At 52.0% G+C, this 24,325-nt stretch overlaps 3 protein-coding genes across 4 annotated transcripts in view; 1 reads left to right on the plus strand and 2 right to left on the minus strand.

Annotated features, from left to right (window-relative positions):
* Calml6 (calmodulin like 6) overlaps window positions 1-9,274 on the plus strand; it is a 23,900-nt gene extending 14,626 nt beyond the window's left edge. The window contains 6 exon segments of the mRNA XM_008852686.1: window positions 8,347-8,377; window positions 8,380-8,523; window positions 8,667-8,758; window positions 8,760-8,812; window positions 8,963-9,060; window positions 9,132-9,274. Coding sequence (XP_008850908.1) covers window positions 8,347-8,377; window positions 8,380-8,523; window positions 8,667-8,758; window positions 8,760-8,812; window positions 8,963-9,060; window positions 9,132-9,274 — 561 coding nt within the window.
* A 255-nt stretch (window positions 9,275-9,529) lies between these two features.
* On the minus strand, window positions 9,530-11,360 carry Tmem52 (transmembrane protein 52). 2 transcript variants are annotated; one of them, XM_008852628.2, is made up of 5 exons: window positions 11,203-11,360; window positions 11,074-11,117; window positions 10,937-10,978; window positions 10,322-10,500; window positions 9,530-10,224 (listed from the first exon to the last, which is right to left on the minus strand). In XM_008852628.2, exons 1-5 carry the CDS (start codon window positions 11,266-11,268, stop codon window positions 9,971-9,973), a joined length of 585 nt encoding a protein of 194 aa, XP_008850850.1. In that variant the 5' UTR covers window positions 11,269-11,360; the 3' UTR covers window positions 9,530-9,970. The 2 variants fall into 2 exon arrangements, with proteins under 2 accessions (XP_008850850.1, XP_008850849.1); XM_008852627.2 differs by having other exon boundaries at window positions 10,937-10,996.
* A 1,696-nt stretch (window positions 11,361-13,056) lies between these two features.
* Window positions 13,057-24,325, minus strand: part of Cfap74 (cilia and flagella associated protein 74) — a 66,791-nt gene continuing 55,522 nt past the window's right edge. Inside the window, exons 26-39 of the mRNA XM_029555882.1 lie at window positions 20,992-21,268; window positions 19,838-19,930; window positions 18,374-18,510; window positions 17,600-17,734; window positions 17,364-17,473; window positions 17,165-17,220; window positions 16,936-17,055; window positions 16,515-16,670; window positions 15,200-15,329; window positions 14,824-14,978; window positions 14,470-14,602; window positions 14,031-14,161; window positions 13,651-13,785; window positions 13,057-13,526 (exon numbers count right to left, since the gene is read on the minus strand). Coding sequence (XP_029411742.1) covers window positions 13,425-13,526; window positions 13,651-13,785; window positions 14,031-14,161; window positions 14,470-14,602; window positions 14,824-14,978; window positions 15,200-15,329; window positions 16,515-16,670; window positions 16,936-17,055; window positions 17,165-17,220; window positions 17,364-17,473; window positions 17,600-17,734; window positions 18,374-18,510; window positions 19,838-19,930; window positions 20,992-21,268 — 1,870 coding nt within the window. The 3' untranslated portion in view covers window positions 13,057-13,424. The remainder of the gene's footprint in view (window positions 13,527-13,650; window positions 13,786-14,030; window positions 14,162-14,469; window positions 14,603-14,823; window positions 14,979-15,199; window positions 15,330-16,514; window positions 16,671-16,935; window positions 17,056-17,164; window positions 17,221-17,363; window positions 17,474-17,599; window positions 17,735-18,373; window positions 18,511-19,837; window positions 19,931-20,991; window positions 21,269-24,325) is intronic.

Below are 24,325 nucleotides of genomic sequence, written 5' to 3' on the forward strand. Positions count from 1 at the left end.
GGGGGTCCGGGGGGCGCGGGGCGGTGCGGGGGCGGGGCGTGACGAAGAGGAGGTGGAGCCTGGCGGGCCGCGGGAAGGGGCGGGGCGGACCTGGTCCGGAGGTGGCCTGGGCTAAATGGCCCTCTGGGCTGAGCAACCGGTTAAAATGCTGACCTCACACCGCGGAACAGGGCGCGAGGAATACGCCCTCACGAGTCCACGCAGGCTTCCGACATTAGTGATGCGTGATACACCATCCCCCACCCCATCCCTCACTTACCCCAAGCCCCGCCACTTTCCCCACCCCTCCAGAAGCATTAAGCAGAGAAAGTCCCAGCTGGGCTGGTGGCGAAGGCCTGAAATTGCAACACTTGGGAAATGGCAGGTTCAAGGCCAACCTGAGCTCCATGGGGGAGACTGTCTCGAGGAAACAAAAAGAGAGGGCTGGAGAGATGGTTCAGTGGTTAAGACCACCTGGTTGCTCTTTCAGGAGTCCTGGGTTCGGTTCCCAGCACCCATATGGTGGCTAACAACCTTCCATAACTCCGGTTCCGGGGTATCAATACCTTCTTTTGACCTCTATGGGCATGGCATGACTCGGGTGCACTTAACATACACGCAGACAAAACACTCATACATATAAAATAAAAATAAAATATTTAAAAAGCAAAACAAAACAAAAAGGGGCTGGAGGGTGGCTCAGGAGTTAAGAGCACTTGCTGTTCTTCCAGAGGACAGAGTTCAATTCCCAGCACCCCATATGGTGGCTCTGTAGCCCTCTTTGGGTCTTCACCCGCACTACACACACATCAGTAAACAAACCAGCAATCAAAACGCTTGTACAAATAAAAATAAATAAAAATATTTTTTTTTGGTCTTTTTTAGTCAGGGTCTCCCTATAGCCCCAGTTATCCTGGAACTCACCATGTAGACCAGGCTGGCCTTGAACTCACAGAGATCCACCTGCCTCTGCCTCCCGGGTGCTGGGATTAAAGGCATGCACCACCATGCCCGGCCAAAAATAAATTTTTAAAAACACAAAAAGAATCGGGCTGGACATGGTGGTGCAGACCTTTAATCCCAGCACTCAGGAGGCAGAGGCAGGAAGATTTCTGTGAGATCAAGGCCAGCCTGGTCTACATAGCGAGTTCCAGGCCAGCTGGGGCTAAAAAGGGATCCTGCCTCAAAAAGACCAAAAAAATTGTTTCTTTTTCCTGCTGAGTTGTAGGAGCTCTTTTTTGTTGTTTTAATTATTTTACGTTATTCATTGTGTGTGTGTGTCTGTGTGTGTGTCTGTGTGTGTGTGTGCATGTGCCACAGTGCACATGCAAATGTCAGAGAAGAATTTATAGGAGTTGGTTCTCTCCTTCCACTATGAGGGTCCCTGAGAATGAACTCAGATTGTCAGGGTTAGCAGCAAGTTCCTTTACCTGATGAGCCATCTTTTAAAAAATCTCACATTGGCCAGGCATGGTGGTACTTGTTTTTAGTCCCAACACTCCAGAGGCCAGTGGATGTCTGTGAGATTGAGGCCAACCTCATCTACATAGCGATTTCCAGGCCAGTTGAGGCTACATGATGTCTCCAAACAAACAAACAAAAAAAACCCTTCATGCTGTAGCCCAGGCTTGCCTGGAACTCACACTATTGCCCAGGTTGGCCTGGAATTCATGAGAATCCTCATGCCTCAGGCCTCCCTGAGTGCTAGGTTTGTATGTGTGACCCCTGTCTGTGTCTAGCTCTAGAAGCTCTATATTCTGGATATTGATCCTTTATTCCATTGATAATTTGCAGAGGTTTTCTTCCATTGTCTAGGGGGCCTTGTGCACTTTGTTATACAACTAATACTTCTTTATTTCTGGGTTTAATTCAGTGTTGATTCATTTTCCTGCTTACACTGTTCTCACTATGTAGACTAGGTTGGTCTTCAACTCACAGAGATCTGCCTCTGCCTCCTGCGTGCCACCATGCCCTGTTAGATTTACTTTTGAAATGAAAAGATTTTGGTTTTATTATTAATTATGCATATGTCTGCATATGGGTGTGTGCACATAAATGCAGGTGCCTGATGAGGCCAGAGGCATTGGATCCCCTGGAGATGGAGTTAACGGGCAGTTCTGAGCCACCCAGCCTGGGTACTGAACGTGGGTCCTGTAGAAGAGCACTTTGATCCACTAAGCCATCTCTCCAGGCCTGGGCTTTTCTTTTACTTGCAATGCTCTCTCTACACTTCCCTCCTTTACTGTGTTCTAATAGATTAATATTCCCTTTTCTTTTTTTCCTGAGACAGGGTCTCCCTGTAGTCCCAGCTGACCTGGAACTCACTATGTAGACCAGGCTGGCCTCAAACAGAGAGATCTGCCTGCCTCCACCTCCCTCCCAAGTGCTGAGATTAAAGGCATGCGCCACCACACCTGGCTCCTTTTCCCTTATTTTTGAGACATGGTCTTACTATGTAGATAGACTAGGCTGGCTGGCCTCAAACTTGTGTGATCTTCCTGCCTCCGCCTCCCAAGTCCCAGGGATGCTACACACAGCATATATTTGCTTTTTTCTTTCTTTTTGAGTCTTTTTGAGACAGGGTCCCCGTAGCCCGAGCTGTCCTGGAACTCACTGTGTAGACCAGGCTGGCCTTGAACTCACAAACATACGTCTCCCAAGTGCTGGGATTAAAGGTGTGCGCCGCCTGGCTGCATATATTTTCTTTATTACCATTTTCCTTCACAAGTGTCGAAGTTACATGTCTTATTTCAATTTTAATGGTGACCTTAAAATTTTCACATTAGGCTTTGAGTCTAAATCAAGATCTCTAGACATCTACTGAACTGTACTTGGCATTTGGAGGCTCTTTAAGTGGTTATAAATGGTTTTAGGTTTCATAGTTTGGCTTTCTCCTTTCCTCCACACCCCCTTCTCCATGCTGGACTCAGTTTTTCTGGGGGCGTTCCTGAAAGACCCATGGGGGAGCTAGAGGTCCCAAAGGGAAAGGAGGTGCAGGGTTAAGATACGAGGCTGTGATAGCTTTGTCAACTTGACATGACCTGGAATCACCTCAGAAGAGTCCCAGTGAGGGGTTATCTACACGAGGTTGGCCCATAGGTATGTCTCTGGGGGACTGTCTTAAAAGTTATTTGATATGGTCAGGTGTGGTGGTGCACGCCTTTAATCCCAGCACTTGGGAGGCAGAGGCAGGTGGATCTCTGTGCATTCAAGGCCAGCCTGGTCTACATAGTGAGTTCCAGGACAGCTGGGGCTACAGGGAGACCCTGTTTCAAAAAGACCAAAAAAAAAAAAAAAAAAGCTGTTTGATGTGGAAAGACCCAGCCTCCTGTGTAAAACCATTCCCTAGGCATTGGGGCCTGAACTGTACAAAAGTGGAGAAACCAAGCTGAGCACTAGCAAGTGAGCGTCTGTGCACTCATTTCTCACCATTCTTGACTGTGGGTGTCATGAGACCAACTGTGTCACGATCCTGCTGCTATGACTTCCCCACAGAGATAGACTGTAGCCTGGAATTGGGAGCTGGAACAAAGCCTTTTATCTTCCAGGTTGGTTTGTCAGGGTAGCTTATCACAGCTTGAGAAACCAAAGTAGGACACTAGGTCTCCAGGTCTTTGGGAGCAACAGGGCCAGGAAGCACTGGGCCCTCCCTGCTGTACACATAGCCTTCCAGTCCCTCTGGTACCCATGGCCTCGTGCCACTCTATCCAGAGAATGCAGAGCATGCCCTACAGTGCAGAGGTTTCCAGGTACCTGGGGCGCACTGCTCTTGAACCTTCCTGGCTCCTGGGAATTGGGTCCCTGCCCCGTGTGACTGTCTGTATTAGAGAGACAGGAGATGTGTAGACACGTGTACATGCATATGTCTCTATCACAGATGTGGGGCAAGAACAGAGACTGAGTTTAAGGAAGTGGGTCCATGATTGTGGGGGCTAGAGACCCAGGGAAGAGCTCACGGTGCAGTCTTGACCTTCATCTGTGGGCAGAATTGCTTCTTCCTTCAGGGGTCTCAGTCTTTTCTCTCAAGGTCTTCAACTGAATGGACAAGGCCCACTTGCACGCTTTGCTCAAAGCCCACTGATTTAAAGGTTAATCTCATCTTAAAGAATACCTTTGCATTCTGGAGAGATGTCTCTGCAGTTAAGAGCAGTGGCTATTCTTGCAGAGAACTCGGGTTTGATTCCCAGCACCCACAAGGCAGCTAACAACCACCCTAACTCCAGTTCCAGGGGATCCAACACCCTCTTCTGACCTTGGGCACTGCACAACACAGGTGCACCTACACATATGCAGGCAATACACTCATACACTTAAATAATAATAAAAATAAAATAAGACTACCTTTGCATACCCACGTTCCTTGCAGCATTATTCACAAAAGCAGAGGTAAAAACAATCTGATGATTTGCTGATGGAGAAGTATAACCAAATATAGTCTGTGCACACAATGACTGCTATTAACCTACAGAAGGGAATTCTATCATATGCTATGCATAAGTGGACCTCGAAGACATTGTGCTAAGTGAAATGAGCCAGGAAAGGTAAAATCCCTATGATTCCACTAGAGTATCCAGAAACACGATAGAAAGGGCTGGAGATGGGAGAGAGGAGAGCTCTTCAGTGGGTCTAGAGATTCCATTTTGCAAGATGAAAGCTCTAGAACTTCTAGTACAAGGTGCACAACCCTGCTCTACTATGCACTTAAAAATAGTTCAGGGGGCCTGGTGAGTTGGCACAAGGGTAGAAAAGCACCTCCTGCCAAATCGGACAACCTGCATTCCATCCCCAGGAGCCACCTGGTAGAAGGAGAGAATGGATTCCCGCAAGTTTCCTCTGTTGTGGCACACAGGCACACACACACGCATGCACACACACGCATATGCACACGCAAGCACGCGCGTGCGCGCACACACACACATGAATAAATAAATGTAGTAATCATACTAAAAAAAAGTTCAGGACTTGGGAGGTGGGTCAGTGGATTAAGTACTTGCTGTGCAGCCATGAGACGTGAGTTTGGAGCTCTAGCACCAGCATAAAAAAGCTGAGTGGGGCTGGTGAGATGGCTCAGCAGAGAAAGGCACTTGCCAAGCCTGACAACACAAGTTTGATCCCCAGGACCTACATGGTGGAAGGAAAGAACTGAGTCCTAATAACTGTCCTCTGACTTCCAAATGCATGCTATGGCATATGCACATAGGCACACACAAATAAATGTAATATAAAAAATTAAAAAGCTGGGACTGGAGACATGGCTCGGTGGTTAAGAGCACTGACTGCTCTTGAAGAGGATATGGATTTGGTTCCCAGATTTCACGTGGTGGTAACTCCAGTTCTAGGGGACCCAACGCTCTCTTCTGGCTTCCACAGGCAGGAAGATCTCTGTGAGTTCCAGGCCATCCAGGGCTGCATAGTGAGACTCTGTCTCAAAAGAACAAAAACAAACAAAAAGATAAGAGGGGCTGGAGAGGTTGCTCAGTGGTTAAGACCACCGGCTGCTCTTGCTGGGACCCAGGTTTGATTCCCAGCATTCACATGGTAGCTAACAACCATCCTTAACTCTAGTCCCACTGGAATTCTGATCTCCGTGGATATTGCGCAACATGGGTGCACTTATATACATGCAGGCGATACACTCATACTCATAAAAATAATAAATAAAATATTTTTAAAAAGATAACAGTCTGGGGTGTAGGAAGTTGAGTCTTCTGCTCACAGCTGTGAGATGTCAGGTGAGAGATGAGAGGTATGGCTGTCATTGTTACTCTTCTGTTGCTGCGGTAAAACACCATGACCAAGTCAACGTAAAGAAGAAAGTTTATTTGTGTTTGCGGTTCCAGAGGGGTAAGAGTCCACCGTGATGGGGAGGTGCGGCAGCAAGCAGGAGGCGTGGCTGTGGGGGCAGGCATTGGAGACTCACATCTTGAACTGCAAACAGGAAATAGAGCGAACTGGAAGTGGGCCAACTCCATGAACTTTCAAAGCCTGCCCTGCAATGATGTACTTCCTCCAGGAAGGCTACACCCCAGTATCCCATGACCGCCCCACACAGTGTTGAAATACTTGAGCCTATGGGAGATATTTCTCATTCAAGCCACTACAGCTGTCCAGGGCTATGATGACATCTTTCTGTAACCTGCTGTCTCCAATCTGGGACACTGGGCCTAGAATCCAGATAAGATTGTGTCTGGGTGCTGTGATGTCCCCTACCCTGTGCCCTTGTGGGAAGGCATTCAGTACACAGAACCCCCCAGCCTGGAGGGAATGAAGACCAGATTACAGCCAGGATGAAGCTACAGAATGACCCTCCAACCCCATCAAACCCAGAGCTGGCCTCTCCTGAAATGAGACAGGCCCACTGCACCCTGGCACCATCCCATCCCTGTCAGCACAAATCATTTGGCCTTAGCAGCTGGCTTCTGAGCAGAGGGTAATCCTACAGCTCTGGGAATTCTGACAGGCAGAGGCTGGGCTGTTGGTGGACTGTTGAGTGCCCCACCTGCTTGGAGCCATCAGGCAAGCATGGGGGAGGGACAGGCATGCACATGTCCATTACTAATGTTGGCAGCCGGACAGGGATGAGAGGAGCCCCCTTAGCCCACAGAGGTCGAGATCCGCACGTGCAAACCTCTGAGTGCAGTGGTCTCGTCAGCAGGTCTCATGCTCACTGCCTGGATGGGAGCAGGGAAGACTCCAGTGGTGGTTTGGGGGTCAGCGCCTGGACAGGTGGCACTTGCGTGTGTCTGAGAGAACGCACGTGTGCAGGTGGGCACAGAGGGTTTGAGTGTCACTGTGGCGCCTTGTTACTGATCAGCCTGGGCACGTGGCTCCCTTGGGAGCCGGCTTTGCTGTTCTGAGTGGAAGGGAGGTCAGATTTCTCAAGAAACCCCAGAATAGCCTCAGACTACCCAGAAGAGACCTGCCAGCCTCTCAGCAGCAGCCTGCCCTAGGTTCACCTGCCTGGCTCCTAGACTGAACTTATGTCTCTTCTCTAGGCTGGGGACCCTCAGCTCCAGCTCAGCAAAGTTGTTGGGTCCCTAATGCACTTAGTCATTCTGCCTTTAGAGAGTGTTTGCCAAGTGTTGGCACTGGAATGGGCACTGAGCCCATGAAGATGGGAGACCAACCAGTCTAGGGCCAATCAGACACTATCTGGCTGGGATGAGCCTTTTTCAAGAAGTCTCAAATAAGTAATGGCAGCCTCCAATGAGGCTCTAGCAGCAGAACCTGGGAGGGATGGCAGCATTGAGGATGTAGACTGGAGTTCGACCATGAAAATGGAATAGCCTGTGTAAGGGCTTAGCACTGGCCAGCCCCTTTCTGCCCCTTTGTTCCTGATCCTTGGCACTCATCTTCAGGGTGAGGGGATGCTCAGACCAAGGAGAGCCAGGAAGGGCCCCTGTAGGGAAAGGCTGAGCCTATCTTGAAATAGGGCCGGCAGGACTTCCCACGCACATAAGACTCTTGGAATCTGGACCCTGGGGACCCAGCTAAAACCACCACTGTGCTGCATGCTCTGTGCACAGCAGCCTGGGGTCACTGCCTTGCACAGTCTTCTTGACTAACCACAGACATGGTAAGGTGGCTCTAGCACTCGTTAGAACCTCTGGTGGTCTGGTTGGGTGGGGTGAGCCAGAGCTGGGAGTAGTAGCCTTAGGGAGGTAGCTGGGGCAGGACCTTCAGGTAGAGAACGGCAAGAGCCAACACCCAAGGTATAAGGGCCTCTTGGAATCTAAGGAGGAGCTTTGGAAGCCTAGGGGCAGGAAACTGAGGAGGGTGCTGGAGGGGGCACTGAGAGAAAGCTTCCCATCACCAACACTGCTCCTCTTCAGGGCCAGGTGGAGCACCCCTTTCTGAAGGCTTACTTAGGGACCTGCTGCTGAGAAGGTGTGCAAAGGTGGCCCGGTGCCGGAGTGTCCCTCAAAGCTTTGCTTCCCAGGCTATCTATCTCCTCCGCCCTGGTTATTTGCTGGCCTGGAAGTCTTTCCCTGGGAAGCTCCACTCTGGCCTGGTTGGGCTCCTCCCTTGACCTCAGGGTCTGTCCCATGGACCCCTTGCTCTGCTGCTACCTCTCATGGCTGGCCTGTGCCCTGGCTCTTGTGTGCCTACCTGACCCCCTTTGTCTGGTCCCCATGCCAGCCCTTACCCTCTGCCTTGCTTATTCTTGCCCTTGTCAGACAGAGTCTCACTCACCACAAAGCCCATCACTTGTCACCTTATTCTTGAACACTTGCTCTGCACTGGGGCCTCCTTTTTAATCATATGCCCTGAAGAGCGGCCAAATAGATGGTGGGTCATCTCCCACCATCATGTGGACAGGAGAGCAAGGAAGCCCCTAGTGAAGGTGAGTTCGGGTGTCCCTCACAGATAGAGTGCCTGTCAGCTGAACAGATTAAGGAATGAAAGGTGTCTTTGGGATGTCTGATGATGAGGGCAATGGAGAGGTAGAGACTGACAGTGAGCTGGAGCAGCTCAGGAGCCTGCTGGGCATCAGCCCCACTAAGAGCGAGCTGGCCTCCATGGCCAAGGATTCGGACAGAGACAGTAAGCCAGGGCTTGTGGGGCATGGGATGTGAGGTGCAGTCCTGGGCTGTGGTCACCTGTGCATGGGAGTGGGAAGAGGTGTAGAAGTGTGACCCAGCCCCACTCTCACTTGAGTCTTGTACTGGAAAAAAAAAGTCTTGCAGACATAGGGCTCTTCAACTGCTGTGACTTTCTGGTACTGATGGGGATCTACCATGAGAAGGCCCAGAACGAAGAGGGCAAGCTGAGGGCAGCTCTTCCAAGTCTTTGACAAGGACAGCAAGGATTACATAGACAGGAACATGCTCAAGTAGGGCCTGGAGCTATGGGGATGGTGGTGCTTGGGTGGTGTGTGTGTGTGTGTGTGTGTGTGTGTGTGTGTGTGTGTGTGTGGTGTGTGGTGTGTACGTGTGCGTATGAAGATACCAGCAGATGGTGGCTCAGTGTGAGGCCTTGGCAGGTATGTGCTTGTGAAGGTGGGCGAACCCCTCAATAAAGTGGAGGCTGGGCAGATGGTGGAGCCTGACAAGGACGGGGATGTAATCACAGACTATGAGGGTGAGCAAGGGATGGGCCTGGGGACTGAGTAGCTGGATCAGGGCAGGTGCTGACTTGCCCTTTTGCCCCAGAGTTTGTGGCCATGACGATGGGAAAGTCCTTCAAGTTGGTCCAGTCGGACAGCTGCTCTGGCTGCAGGAGGCCTGCCCAGGAAATGTGCTGCCTGTCACTGCCCATTCTGCCCCTAGATCTGCATCAAATAAATTCAGTCTGATGCTAGTGTCTTCGCCACTTCCTCACCCTAGAGGTGGGTGGGTGATAGGTGAGCCTGGAGAAAGAAATCTGGACCGGCCCTGGGCACATAATCCAGATCACTTCTGGTCCTTCCCACTGTCCAGATCTGGGCTCTGGACACCAGCAAGAAGGGTAGATAGATACACACTTGCCCTGCCTATCTGCACTGGGGAGGCTATCTGGGGTTGCTGTATACCCTGGGGCCCTAAAGCCCCTCCCACAAAGGCAAAGACCGTGTTCACATAAACTTTATTCTCTCTTCAAAGGGTTGACATGCCAGAGGGCCTTGAGCTCCCAAGGTTCAGGCTGGAGGCTCCTCCCCTGGAATGAGGATCTCTTTGGCCCCAGACAGGCCGTGTGTGTGTGCGCGTGTGTATGTGCGTGCGTGCATGCGCGTGTGTGTGTGTGTGTGTGTGTGTGTGTGTGTGTGTGTTGAGACCATCAGCCTGCCTGGTACTGAGGAGGAGAGGAGGTGGCCAACACAAGGCAGGCTGGCCAGCCAGTGTTGCATAGCAACAAGGCCTGAGTCTGCAGCAATGTGCTGGATGGCTGGTCTTCCCAGAGGAAGGATGACACAGGCAGGAGTCCTTGGTCCTAGGCATCAGGACTCTAAGCTATGATCTATTAGCTCCAAGAGAAAGAACTCCTATCCTCTTCAAGGGGCACTGGGACACAGCTAGGGCTGCTGGGCATTGGGGCCTGGCTCCTGGGGTTCTGGAGTGGTCTCCAAGGCCTCAGGCAGAGAGCTGGGTTTCTGGGAGGGAGCTGCCTCCTCCTCTCTGGGTTTTGCCATCTTGACAACCTCATCATAGGACGGTGGCAGCTCAGGAGCATACAGGCTGTAGGCAGGAGGGACCATGAAGTCAGGATCAGGCTCCCCAAAAGAGAGGGGCAATTGCATGCCCAGTGAGTACTGCACAGAGCTGTAGGCTGCAAGGAACGAGAGTGGGTTTGTGGAAGGGATGTGGCATTCACCCCACAGTGTCCACCCCCAACCCATGCTTGCTACAGGTTCCCAGACACTCACAGGTCACAGTGCTGTGTGCAGGGCTGTCACTGTCCACAGGGATAACAGTCATGTCACAGGGCTGCCACACTGGTGGCAGGTGTGTCTGGGTGTGTGCCTGCTTCCGGAGGCAGCAAAACCGTACACAACTGGCTGTGACCCCGCAGAGCAGCAACAGGAGGATGGTGAGCAGGATGAGCCTGACAGGGAAGAGCAAGGCCCTGCAGCTGGACTGACCATCTGCCACTGGGCACCTGCACTCTGGGACCAGTCATGCACACCCTTAAGACAGCACAACAGACAGGTGAAAAGAAAGTCAGAGAATGCCTCCCCATGCCAGAGACTTCCAGGGTTAGATCCAGGCTGAGGAGCTGCTCTGCCCTGGTCTCCTTGGACTCTTCAGGGCTGGCCAGGGGTGGCCTTGAGTTCTTGCCCAGTACACATTGTCCTCAGCCAACTGCACTCTCCTTGTGCCTTCTGCTGACTATGACCAGGCCCAGCTTCCAGGCTGCCTGGGTCTCCAATGCCCTCCAGAAGCCTCCAGGGAGTTGACAGCAGGCCATGCAACAGGTGCGGTGGAGGGGGTCTGGCCCGATCTACCCTGCTACCGAACTTGGCGCCCAGGCTTCCACTTACCCCACATGCCATAGGCTGCTCCAGCGGGCCTGGGACGGGCACCTGAGGGGACAGCGGCACCTGGAGCAGGTGGGGTATTGGCCGGCTCACCCCACAGCTTCGTGCCAGCCAGTCCCCCCCCTCCTTCCCCTACTTACTGGTCCGACGGGTCACAGTTGTCTTCCGCGGAACCCAGCGCCACCTGTGGGGACAGGGGTGAGCCAGGGCGGGGCGGGGCCGAGCGCAGACCCGCCCCACTTGCCCTCACCGCGCGCGGCCCGACCCACCTGCGACAGCGGCAGCAGCGGCAGCAACAGCAGGAGCCCCTGCGTGGCCGGCGGCCCCGGGGCCATGTTCCCGGACACCGCGGAACGGAGCCCGCGGCACCGCTTTCCGAGGCTCCGCCCACCCGGGCCCGCGCCCGCCCTGGCACCTGGTCAGCGGGAGGCCGGGCTGGGAGTCTAGGCTCCTGCCGATCGCAGGGCGGGCCCCGGAGGTCACGCCCACTTTGGAAGGCGGCATCCTTGTGCTCCGCCCCATTGCTTCTTCACTTAAAGTTCGGACTCTGAATTGCGCGGGCGACACACGCACACGCACGCACGCACACGCATGAATGCACACACGCACACGTGCACACACACGCGTATGCGCACATATGCACATGCACACGCATGCACGCACTCGCGCATGCACATGGTGACAGCCTTAGGAGGAGACAGGGCGGCTTTTGCCCGGGCATGGGGCATGGGTCTGTCCTCGTCTCCTCTTGCCCTTCCCCTGCCCCTCTAGCTCTCCTGAAACTCTCCCAAACTGCCCTGGGCTGTAGCCTCGCAGGACAAATGGACAAATGGGATCCACCCTTATACACTCTAGCACTCTAGGTAAGGGCTGGGGATTTACAGCATTAATATGCTGGGGCTTTAGCTTCCAAACCATCTTTCTAGAACATTTGCTGTGCATCCTCACCGTGGCTGTCTGGGGAAGGGCCCAGCACTTGGAGCCAGCACCTGGCTCATGCCTGCTGTTCCTGCTGGGGCTGCTTCTAGGAGGACCTTGATTCTCACTCCTCCTTTCAGACTAAGTGCTCTGCCAGGCTGCTCTGCCCTCCACTACCAGGGGACTGTCAACACACTGATGATCAGAATGCAGGAGACAGTCAACACAGCCATGGTGGGGAGAAGGGTGGCGAGGTGCTCTCGTCCTTCCTTTCCTGCATTCATTTCTTCACTATGCTCATAGTTGCATTGGTGGGTGGTTGCTGGCCCTCCCCCAGGAGATAGGAGGACTCCAAGTCTCTGTCTACAGCTGCCCTACACACCCAGGACCTGTGCTGGTCAGCCCCAGGGTCTGCTACCTCCAAGGCTGCTGGGCAGAAGTCCTGCAAAATGCTGTTCCAAGGTTAATGCTACTGGCTCAGTTAGTATTCAGGGTTCCAAAGGCACACCGGTGTAAGGGCAGTGTTCAGTTGAGCGGCAAGGAGGGTGCTGCACAGATAGAGGGTCAGGCTGGAGGGGGTCTGAGAGAAGGCATCCACCAAGCCATACCTCAGAGGGTGGGAGTTGCTGGGGTGCTGGAGTGAGGGTGTAACAGCATCTCATGGGCTCAGTGGGTTAGGGCCCAGAAAGAAGAATCCACTCTTTCTAGACAAGTGTAAACTCAAACTCACAAGCTGGACTTCCCCTGGCCCTGGCTGGGCTTCAAGGGGAGGATGTGGGTGAGCTGGGCCCACAACCACTGTCCATGCCTTTCACATCCTGGGACATAGGAACATCTGGGAGGCTTAAGGGCCTTTCTCTGGACTTTGGAACCTCTTGTCTTCCTCTCCCTCCTCCCTGTACCTCTCCAGGTCTGGGCCATGATCAACTCTGGTTCTGTAGCCCCTAGTACCCTCCACTGCCTGCTTTGATACAGATTTGATGCCTGCTTTGCCCTCAATGATACAGATTTGGAAGGGTCTTCCAGACATTAGAGTCAAGGTGACCTCTCCAGTTATTGGGCAAGACTCCTATCCTCTGGGTGGTCCTTACAAGGCAGAGCTTTATTTTATAGATTGGGGTGTGTGTGTGTGCTGCTTCCCTGACGCTCTGTTCCCACCTCATTCTCTGCTTGTCCCCCACACTGCAGACTGTATGTATTGGTTCTCAAAGTTTATTGACAAGTCTGTAGGGTGTGGTACTCCCTGGATTTCTAAAGCCTGGAGGGATGCTGGGTAGGTCTGGAATCTCTGGGGGTAGGGTGAGGAGCAGGCTGTGTGTTGAACTGGTCGCATCAGTAGTCAGTAGTTCTTAGTGTGGGCTGTTCTCAGACTTTGAGCTGGCTGGGTTTAGGACATCAGGAAGTAGCCATGTCTGTGGAGCTGGGGAGTTCTGGCTCTGGGGCTATTTGAACCTGCTCAGTAGGGGATGCCCAGGTCTCAGGCCTGGAGGAATGGGTTGGCTCACAGCTTGGTGGAAGGCTTCAAGGGTAGGTGGGAGAGTCCAAGGGGCTTTGCATAGAGGCTCCTGTAGCCTCAAAGGCCAGCCACCACATGGGCTACGAAGATGACCTTGTAGGTTTCCTTTATGTCCCCCCTGAGCTGCAGCAGGGCTGACACCATGAATGGGTGGTCTGGCTGGAAGAAGAGGACCCTTAGTCAGCAGGCTTCCCAGACGGTCTTTCCCAATGGCCTGCCTACCTTGACCCACAAGTCTACCATAGTCACCCCTTCCTGCCCAGCCTGGAGTCCCAGCACCTACATCAAAGTCGGCAGGTGGCACCCAGGAGATGTTGATGGTCTTGGTCTGGCCACGATCCACAGAGCCCCTGGAGGGCTCAATGGAGAAGCCCTTGTGCTGCAGCCATGTGATACCGTCCATGCTGAATTCTACAGTCTGTGAGGCATAGGCACTACTGGAGGTTGGAGGGTCAGGGACTCCCAAAAGGAAATGGCACTAGGGATGTTGAGGATACCCAGCTCCACTCACCCCCTAACTCTGACTAGGGCTGCCCATCCCCTATCTGCTGCAGAAATCCTAGAAAAACCCAGGGAGGGAAAAGGCCAGAGAAGGCCAGGGATTCCAGGTCAGGGAGGCCAATGAGGCTGCCAGGGTTTAACTAGTGCTAGGGCTGTGGTTACCTTCCTGGGCGATGGCTGGGTGGTTCGGATACAGCCCACCTGCAGCTCTCGGGTGGCAGGTATGTTTGGCATGTCTGTGTCAAACTGGATGTAGTTTAAGGTCACCAAGATGGGTTTCAGCTTCTCAGCTTCTGGAGGGGGAGGATCTAGCTGAGAAGTGGCTGGGTGGAGGGACATGGCCTGGGAGTGAGGGGAGTTGCCCAGGGTCAGGCAGAGCAACAGAGGTGTTGGGTGGAGCTGAATTCTCCAGAGCATTCTAGTTGGCAGAGATCATCCTGCCTGACTCTGGGGCTGATGGGCTGAAAAACCTCTGCCCTTCTCCAATGGGCCAATTGAGCCCACTTGCTGGCTAGGAGTGTTGGAGGGTCCTCTCACTGCTCCCTGAGGTTACCCCTGCCTTCCCTTCCCCTGTGCCAGCATTTACCAGACGAAGGCTCACCTTCTTTGTGCTCTGGGTCAAAGGCAGGAATCACAGTCAGGGACTCCACAGGCACATCCAGTGGGTCTCCTCCCTCCACAAACATCATGTGCTCTCGGGCAGCACCCTTCAGGAGGATCTGGTGGGAGAGTTTCTGGGGACAAGAAGCACAGCAACCTGTCCTGCAACTTCACAATTGGGAACTGAGGCTGGTTCAGGGGTAGGACCTGGAGAACCAGGGATACTGATCTGTATCTGAAAGCGTCCAACATGGGGAGCTAGGTGGTCAGTCTCCAGGAAAAGGCAGAGAAGAGACACGCAGGGATGCCTCCTGGGATGGGGTAGGATACATGGGGACCCAGCTGGGAGTTTCACCTTTTCAAAGAGCACCACTTGGAGCTGGTCAGAGAAGAAGAGGCTCTCATGGTCTGGGCTGAAGGTCACGGTAAATTCTTGAGCCTTCCCAGGGAACATGAAGCCCTCGACTGGGACAACACTGAATACACTCTGGCCGTTGTAGTTCTGTGTTCCTGTGGTAGGACAGGGTTTGTGGTTGGCACCACCAGTCCTGCTCCACTGAGCTCAGTGTCCCATAGTGCCTCTTTTGCTTGACTTCCCATGGTGGCATACCCTTTAGCCCAGCCTCTCCATCTCTCCATGGCCTGTCCTGTCTTACCCTACCCAGAATGGTACCAGCACTTATCTCCTCATGGTCCTGTGACCCCTTGATTTAGTAGTTCTGCCAGCTCACCCACAACTTCAGTCCTCTGCTCAGGGGAGGTGAGGAACCGTGGCACCTGTTGCTGGGCCTCGGCCCTTTTGGCGGAGAGGCTCTCCAGCTGCATCCAGAACTTAACGGGAAGCGAAGATTCATTGTACAGCTGCAAGAGCAAGAGGTCATCTGACTAGCACACCCTGTGGTGAGTGCTTAGGACTGGGTTACTTGCTGCTGGATCATACCTGATAGGGACTAGGTAGTATTATGCTCAGGTCTTTCTGGTGGTATTTCCCAACAGGGACCTCCCTAGCAGTTCTGGGATTGTTGGCATGCAGTCCATCTCATCCATTTCATGTTGGCCTTTTCCCAGGCTGCTGGTCTGATTCCCTGCCCAGCTGTGCTGTCATTGCCCTCCTTTTAGTGGAGCCATGTCCTCAGCTAGTCTCTTCCCTCTCTCAGTCACCTCTGGAAAGCAACCTGTCTGGAGCTGTGCTTCAGGACCTCAGCAGAGCAGGTGGGCAAGTAGGCTGCTTGAGCCCAAAGCTGGGGCACCCTTGTGGGGGCAGTGGGAGGCAGGCCATGCTCATGTGCAGGTGAGGAAACCCAAGGGGACAGCATAGCTCTCTTTAGAGGTCTGCTCCCCTGGTGGGTACCTGGGTAGAGACCTGTGCTGGATGGCTTTAGGTGTCAACTTGACACATGGGTAGAGGGAGCCTCAGTTGGGGAATTTCCTCCATTGGACTGGTCTGTGGGGCATTTTATTGTTGAGTGATGTGGGGGGGCTCTGCCCACTGTAAGTGGTGCCACCCCGGGCAGGTTGTTTTGTATCGTATAAGAAAGCAGGCTGAGCACAGGCCAGTGGACTAAGCCAGTAAGCAGAGTTCCTCCAGGGCTGTCCTCCAGCTCCTGCCTCAGTGATGAACTCTGACCTGGAAAATGTAAGCCAAATGAACCCTTTCACTCCAAGTTGGTATTTGTCAGAGTGTTTTGGTCACAGCAATTGAAGGCAAACTAGTACTTGCCCCAAAGAAATAAATAAGTAGCAAGGCAGGAGAGCAATGGAAGTGGCCAGGTGCAAAGGCCCACGACAGAAGGACATGGAGCTCCCTGCAGGCCAGAGCCATGGCTGAAGGTAAGTGGGTGGGGGGGAATCTCAGCTTTCCCAGAAAGGCCCTGGGCCCCCTGCTAGGACAACAGTAGAAGTGAAGGCCCTCTTGAAGATGGGGGTGGAGCTGCAGTCTGTGCCTCCGTTGGCTCCCCAACCAGTTGGGTACTTCCAACTCAGGGGTTGACTGCCTCCAAGGAACTCTCTTCTAGGAGGCTGGGCCAGGGCAAAGACTTGATTCACCTTGAAATTTACAGAGACAGACTCTCTGGCAAGCACGTAGCCCATGTTGAGTACGTTGCCTTGAATGGAGCATGTAATCATGGATGCCACACCGGTGCCAGTGAGGGTGAGGGTGAGGGTGCCTCGCTTGGTTATGATATCCAGTGTTTCTTGAGCCTAAGAAACAGTTATTTATCAAGGGGGCAGATATGGGAGCTCCACTCATGAGCAGCTGGTTCATAACTTTATACTGTTGAGACAGGCTGGTGCTTCTTGCCTCCCCTGACTTGATGGAAAGAGGGGGTCAGAAGGACAGGCTACTGGCAGGCCTCAGCTGATCATCTGGGCCTGAGAGCACAGTGGTGCCTGCCTGTGACCATAATATGGTCCTGCATTATGGGGAGCCCCGGGCTGCAGCATTGCCTGGAAGGGCTGCACTTACCAGGATGCTCTCGTGGGGTGCGAAGGACAGCACCAGGACCTGCGTCTCCCCAGAGCAGAGCTTTCTGGAGGGGTTTAGTAAGACAAAAGGGCCACTGGGGTTCAGTACTGAGAACTCCATCTGAGGATTCAGCATCAAGGATGAGACATGACCTCTGCAGGCTTTGCCACGTGCCTCACTCCCACCTCCAACCCTAGAAGCTGACTGCACTGAGCACCGGCAAGGATACAAAAAGGTCCTCGGAGGAGATGTTCTGGAGGGAGATCTTCTTTATGCTTCGATGTCCTAAAATGTAGCAAGGAGTCAGGTCATAGCCCCTAGGTCCCAAGGAGCACCTCTCTCTCTAATAAGGTCAGGGGGGCTGGTGGTTAGCTGGGGTGGTCCTGGGTCTGAGTGAGGGCTGATGTCAGTATAGACTTGGTACTCACCCACAGCGATATCACCAAAGTTAAAGACAGTCTTGCCTTTGTTGGATGTCACCACAATAGATGGAGCCACTGCTGGACACCATAGCTCCAGATACAGGGTGTTATGGGGGCTGGAGGCAGGACAAGGGCAATGAGGGCACACTGGGGTGATCCGGGCCCCCCTGGGCCTCAGTAGTCGAGGCGAGGCAGTGAGTCTGTGGCCAATCACATCCCATCTTATCCTAAGTACCCCATACCTGAAGCTCAGAGGTTCCGTTGCCTTTCTGTCTTTGATGTCACCTCTGGCAATGACACAGGGGATCACAAACTTGTCAAACTTTCCCTGGAAAGCTCTGGCCAAGGTGGCTTGGGCAGCCTGATACTGGTTGGAACTGAAATGAAGCCAGGAAAGCTCACTCATGCCTGTTCCCCATGACCTCTCAGGCTCTGTCCCCGGACTTCAGGGTATGGGGAATGACCGTGCCTGCTCTCCAGGCCTCTGGCTTCAGATGGACTCTCTGGTGAAGGCCAGAGTGTTAACGGGCAGAGCTTGGAGCCACAATGGGTCCCAGGAGGTGGCTATATCAGTTTTGTCTGACAGGCTGGTTTTCCCACCCTTCTCCTATAGGGACTTCTTCCCCACTGCAGATCCTGCTTAGCCAGGATGGGGGGAGTAAATGACTTTGTCACTACAGAGCCATCTTCCTGGGGCTACAGGGATAAGTCCTGGGCTGGTAACTCTGATATCAGAACTTTCTTGGGCGCATTTGTTCATTGGGAAGGCAGGAGTTAGACCATGGAATGAGTCTGTTCAGAGGGAAATCAGGCCCATGGGCACGAGGAAGGGCAGATGCCCAGAAAGAGAGCCCTGAGTTCAGTTGCATTTGAAGCCAGCTGACTCTGAACGTGCAGCCATACAGGTCAGTGCAGATGTTTCCCAAACACATGTGGGAAAGCCTCTGCTGAACCAGGTGAGTTCAAACAGAGAAGGGTCTAGTGGGATGCAGATGGGGCAGATCCCTCCAGCCTACCTGGCACTCAGCTCCTGCCTCTGCAGCTCTGGACTGTGGGTAGTGGAGACATGGGTCGGTTGGTCCCGGTTGTGTACCCGAACCACAGACAAGGACTGTTTCCATATTTCTTTCCTTTGGGCTGTTTCCTTTCGAAACTGTGAGTGAGCGGGAACAGATGCTGCGGGACTGTCCTAGGGGCTCAACCCTCCGACGGCAGCATACTGCTCTCTTACCCCAGGCTTCTCTCAGGCCTAGACTAGTATGCTTGATCTGTCTACTGAGTTGCAGGACCCGCCAGTTCAACTGGCCCCCGAGGAAAGACTGGCAGCAGGGGCAACAGGGGATTAAGTAGTGGAGACAGGTGAGTGTGCAGGGGCACCTGGGAATCCAAGTGCAGAGACCCTTACGGGCTGATCATCAACTGCAGTGTCTGCAGTCAGAGGAACCAAGCCACAGTGCGGTAAGAAGTGTGCAGAACTGGCTTCCTTAGCCTGCCTCCTACACCAGGCCTTTCTCACCTTCAAGTGGAAGGCCAGGCCTTTTGCTCATGTGTGTATAATAAAAGATGTGATGTGGGGGCTGGAGAGATGGCTCAGGGTTAAGAGCACTGGCTGTTCTCGCAGAGGACCGTTTCGGTTTCCAGCACACACATTGTGGCTAAAAACCATCTGTAACTCCAGTTCCAGGGGAATTCAATGCCCTCTCTGACCTGGAGGGCACTGCACAGCATGGGTGCACTCAATATATGCAGGGAACATGCTCATACACATAAAAATAGATATTTAAGAAATTTTTTTTCATATCTTTATTTTATGTGTATGTGTGTATTGTCTGCATGTAGGTAAGTGCACCCGTGTTGTGCAGTGCCCTTGGAGGACAGAAGAGGCTGTCAGATCCCCTGGAACTGGAGTTACAGACAGTTGTTCAAGGCTGTTCTACAAGAACAGCCAGTGTTCTTAACCGCAGAGCCGTCTCTCCAGCCCCATAAAAATATTTTTTAAAAAGATGTGATGTGGCAGAAGAGCACGCCTGTGACTAGTGGCCGTATGTCTCCGGGCTGGTGTAGTGCAGGGTCTGCCCATGGTGTCTGGGGTTTGTTCCACAGCAAGCCTGCTATTTCAGGGTTGTGCTCCAGAGGTCATTTCTGCGCTTTCTCCTGCTGCTTGTGAGCAGCTGTGGTGCACTGTGCTTGTTTCTGTGTTGCATTTTTACAACAGTCCTGCTTTGGTTAGGGCCACTATTGGTTCTGGCTGACTAGTGGTACTTTCTGGAGAGAAGGAGAGGTCTTGCAAAAAAACCTTTTGCCCTGTTTGGAAACAGCCTGAAGCACAATGCCAGAAAAGTCTGCCTTGTGTTCCTGTCACATGGGCTTCCTAGGTGCCAGAGGCCTACAGAGGCTACCTACCATGCCAGCATGCCCTCCCGTTCTCCTGCACCCCTCCCCTCTGGCCACTATGCACTTCCCCACAATGCTTCACATACCGATTTGGTCTCCTTGTTTAGGAGCTGGATGGCTTCCTCCAGGATTATCTCATGTGGCAGTACAGGCTGGAAGGCCACCTGGACCAAGCACCTCTGCAGAGAGACATGGAGGCTGCCACCCCTCCCTTTGGAACCCAAAGGGCAGAGGCCCAGAGGGTACCTCCCCTCTTCAGCACCTTGCTCTTCCCAGAGTGGCTTTGGGGGGCACATTTTTTTTTTTTTTGGTCTTTTTGAAGCAGGGTCTCCCTGTGGCCCCAGCTGTCCTGGAACTCACTATGTAGACCAGGCTGGTCTTGAACTCCCAGAGATCCGCCTGCCTCTGCCTCCCAAGTGCTGGGACTACAGGCGTGCAACACCACGCCCGGTAGGAGGTCACTTTTTGATATTCCAACCTAGATGTCCTCACCCATTACGATGAGACTGGAACATGAAATGAACATGGTAACAGGGAGCCCTTTCCCCTATCTACAGCAAGTCTCCATGGAACATGTCTCAACACAGATTCCACAGTAGTTTGCTGACTATGTCTCCCTGATGCTCAGGATAGAGAAGGTGTGTGGGGTGACATACTGTAGGTGAAGGGAGAAACGAGGCCATAAGAGGGGAAGAGAGTGGATGAGGGAGAGCGGAGAGAAAGGCAGAGAAGATGGAGAAAAGGGAGAAGAGGGGGAAGGCAGAGAAGAAGGAGAAACAGAGCTGGACACTGTAGTAACCTGCTGGGAGTTGAGAGCTGACACTTAGTATTTTCTAGATTCAACAGAACATGTTTTAAATAATGGTATTCACTGAAATCCTGCTGGTGGCCAGGCTAAAGGACACTGGGTGGAAGTGGGTCACACTCCTGTGCTCTTTGAGGCAGGTACTATGTGACCTCCTTGTGCTCTGTCTGCCGTGAGTCCAACATTTGGCTGTTCTGAGGGTCTGCATAGCTTTCTTCCAGCTCCAGGCAGGCATCTGCTAGGTCAGCTGCCTGGGATGCTCTGTGCCTCAAAAGACCGGCTGAGGGTACTGTGAACTCTTCAAGACCTCTACCCCTATGTAGCTCCTGGCTTGTGCTCCTTGGCCGTGCTGTGCTTAAAGTGGACAGAGCCAGGCACCCTGGAGAGTGGTCTGGAGGCCCTGCTGCTTAGCCGGTCAGTGGGACCAATGCTTACCTTTCCTGGCAACACGGTCCCCACTGAGGGTGAGATGGTGATGGGTGAGTTGGGGGGCATCAAGAACTCAAAGGATGTTGGTCCCACTGGGCTGGCGTCCTCTGAGCCGATGCGGGGCAGGGAGTGGGTCAGCTTGTTCATGCTCAGGTGAGAGTTGATGACATATAGTGTGGACACAGAGGTGCCATACAATGCAGTGGCTGCAAACTTGATCTGGTAGTGGGACAGCTCCAGGGGTGGGTGAACACCCACAGCTTGGCAAGACACCTTGAAGCACCTAGAAGAAACCAGTGTGGATGGTGCTCAGCTGTGGTCCCTCTGCAACCCTGGCTAGAGGAGAAACACAGCTCCCCACGTGGCAACCATGATGGACAGGCCTGTTGTGTTGGTGATGTCCCAGGGATCCAGGACTTATTTCTGAAGTTGTCATAGATGTTTGTACCTATTAACAGATTTGGAAAATATGTGTGGGCTGGTGTACATTTTTCATGGATAGCTTAAAAATGTAAGCAAGCCGGGTGGACAGCACATGCCTTTAGTTCCAGTACTCGGGAGGCAGAGGTAGGCAGACCTCTGTGAGTTCAAGGCCAGCTTGGTCTAGACATAGTGAGTTCCAGGACAGCTGGGGCTACAGGGAGACCCTGTCTCAAAAAGACCAAAATAAATAAATAAATAAATAAATAAACAAAAAAAACCTGTAAGCTGCTTTACAAAAACTTGTGGGGCTAGAGAGATAGCTCAGTGGTTAAGAGCATTGGCTGCTCTTGCAGAGGACCTGGGTTCAGTTTCCAGGACCCACATGGCAGGTAACAACCATCCAAAACTCTGTCCCACAGAATCCAATGTCCTCTTCTGGTCCCCATGGGCATTGCATGCACAGGTACACTTAAATACATTCAGGCAACACACACACACACATTTTAAAAAAGTGCTTGCAAAGGAGGGAGGTTGTTTCTGGATTATTGCATTAGCTATGTGTACGCACTTAAAACTGATAAATCACTCCTTAAAGACAAGATGAACTCTTATAGTCCATGCATAGGAACTTGATTACTGCTACCATTTATTAAAAGACAACAGGGCTATTTTTCGAGACAGGTTTATCACTGTGTAGCCCTGACTGGCCTAGAACTCAATATGTAAACTAGGCTGGCCTCAAACTTGTGGGGATCCTTTGTACCACTGCTTCCCAAGTGCTACCACACAAGCACTTTAATTTAAGACAAGGTCTTGTGTATTCCAGACTAGCTTTGACCTCACATCCAAAATTGACCTTGGACTTCTGATCTGCCTGCTCTGCCTTCCAAGTGCTAGGATTATAGGTATGTGCCACCATTCCTGGTTTTAAGTGGTGCCGGAGATTGAACCCAGGGCTTTGTACATGCTAGGTAAGCACTCTACAAAGTGAGCCATATTCCCAACCCCTCCCTCATTTTGAGAATGGGTCTCCTGTAGTCCAGACTGGCCTCAAATTCATTATGCATCAAAGGATAACCTTGAACTTCTGATCCTCCTACCTCCTGAGTGCTGGCCTAACAGGTATATGCCTCTATGTCCAATTTATGGGGTCATAGGGATTGAACCCAGGGCTTTGTGCATGCCAGGCAAACACTCTACCAATTGTACTACATTCCCAGCCCCAGATATTTGGGTATTTTAACCACTAGAAGTTTTATATTCTATATTTTCTTTGAACTCCTATGTTTATTGAAATTTCCTTGTCAACTTTTAATTATTTTTTCAGTGCTGAGGATTGAACCTAAATCTCTATGTCTACTAAGCAAGAGAACCATTGTTGAGCTGCGCCCCGGTCATCATTACATGTAATTTTAATGCTTTATACAAGGACATGAAGTCGGGTGTGGTGGCACGTGCCTTTAATCCCAGTACTTGGGAGGCAGAAGCAGGTAGGTCTCTGTGAGATCAAGGCCAACCTGGTCTATATAGTGAGGAGCTCCAAGCCAGCTAGAGCTTCTAGGAGAGCCCATCTTAAAAACCAAAAAAATTTTTTTAAATGTATAAGTTTTATCTTTTGGGTCGAGAGATCATTGAAGTTTCATTTGTTTGCTTGTTTTTTTAAAGACACCATCTCCTTGTAGCCCCAGCTGGCCTGGAACACACTATGTAGACCAGGCTGGCTGGCCTTGATCTCACAGAGATCCACCTTCCTCTGCCTCCCAAGTACTGGGATTAAAGGTGTGTGCCACCATGCCCAGTTGAAATTTTATTAATGTTTACTTGAAGAAATAAAATTTCATGAATTATGATAATATAAAATATAAAATTTTACCGCAATCTTTTCTTTTTGTGTAGCCCAGGCTGGCCTACATCTCACCATGTAGCCCAGGCTACTTGATCCTTCTGTCTCAGCCTACCGAATGCTAGGATTACAGATCTGAGCTACCACTTGAGTTAAAAATCTTAAATAGGGGCTGAAGAGATGGCTCAGTGGTTAAGAACACTGGTTGTTCTTGCAGAAGACCCAGGTTTGAATCCCAGTACCCACATGGCAGCTAACAACTGTCTGTAACTCCAGTTCCAGAGGATCTGACAGCCTCCTCTGTCCTCCTCGGGCATTGCACGACACAGGTGCACTTACCTACATGCAGGCAATGCACACATACACATAAAATAAAAATAATAAATAAAGCTGGGTGTGGTGTTGCACACCTTTGGTCCCAGCACTTGGGAGGCAGAGGCAGGCGGATCTTTGTGAGTTAGAGGCCATATGCCTGGACCCCCATCTGCATTTGTTCAGGTGCTCAACTGAAAAGGAGATGAAAGAGAAGGCCTAAGAGGCACGTCTGCAGAGGCTGGAGAAGAGGGCGCTGTGGGGTCCCCTTATTTAACAAAAGGAAAAAGAAAAATGCAAAAAAAAGAAAGAAGGGAGAACATATTTTTAAAATATTTTATTTATTTTATTTTATGTGTATGAGTGTATTGCTTGCATGTATGAGTGCAGCGTGTCATGCAATGCCATGGAGGTCTGAAGAGGGCATCGGATTCCCCTGGTACTGGAGTTAAGGACTGTTCATAGCCACCATGTGGGTGCTGGGAATTGAACTTAGGTCCTCTGCAAGAGCAGTCAGTGCTCTTAACTGCTGAGCCATCTCTCCATCCCCTTATTTATTTATTTTTATTTTATGTATATGAATGTTATATCTGCATGTATGTAAGTGCACCTGTGTTCTGAAATGCACATGGAGGACAGAAGAGGGCATTGGATCCCTGGAACTGGAGTTTCAGATGATTGTTAGCCACCATGTGGGACTCAAACCCGTGTCTCCTACAAGAGCAGCCAGTGCTCTTAACCGCTGAGCTATCTCCCCAGCCC

Source organism: Nannospalax galili, unplaced genomic scaffold (genome assembly GCF_000622305.1).
Source record: "Nannospalax galili isolate Female #2095 unplaced genomic scaffold, S.galili_v1.0 scaffold806, whole genome shotgun sequence".
Classification (NCBI taxonomy): Eukaryota; Metazoa; Chordata; class Mammalia; order Rodentia; family Spalacidae; genus Nannospalax; species Nannospalax galili.

Bases quoted from the DNA above. Each gene is read 5' to 3' on its own strand.
- Tmem52 (XM_008852627.2), bottom strand. From the start codon at position 11,268: ATGGCCCCGGGGCCGCCGGCCACGCAGGGGCTCCTGCTGTTGCTGCCG. The intron at 10,997-11,073 runs GTAAGTAGGGGA...CACCTGCTCCAG, and splicing joins AACTGTGACCCGTCGGACCA to GTGCCGCTGTCCCCTCAGGT. The intron at 10,501-10,936 runs GTAAGTGGAAGC...CTTCCCTGTCAG, and splicing joins AGCAGCCTATGGCATGTGGG to GCTCATCCTGCTCACCATCC.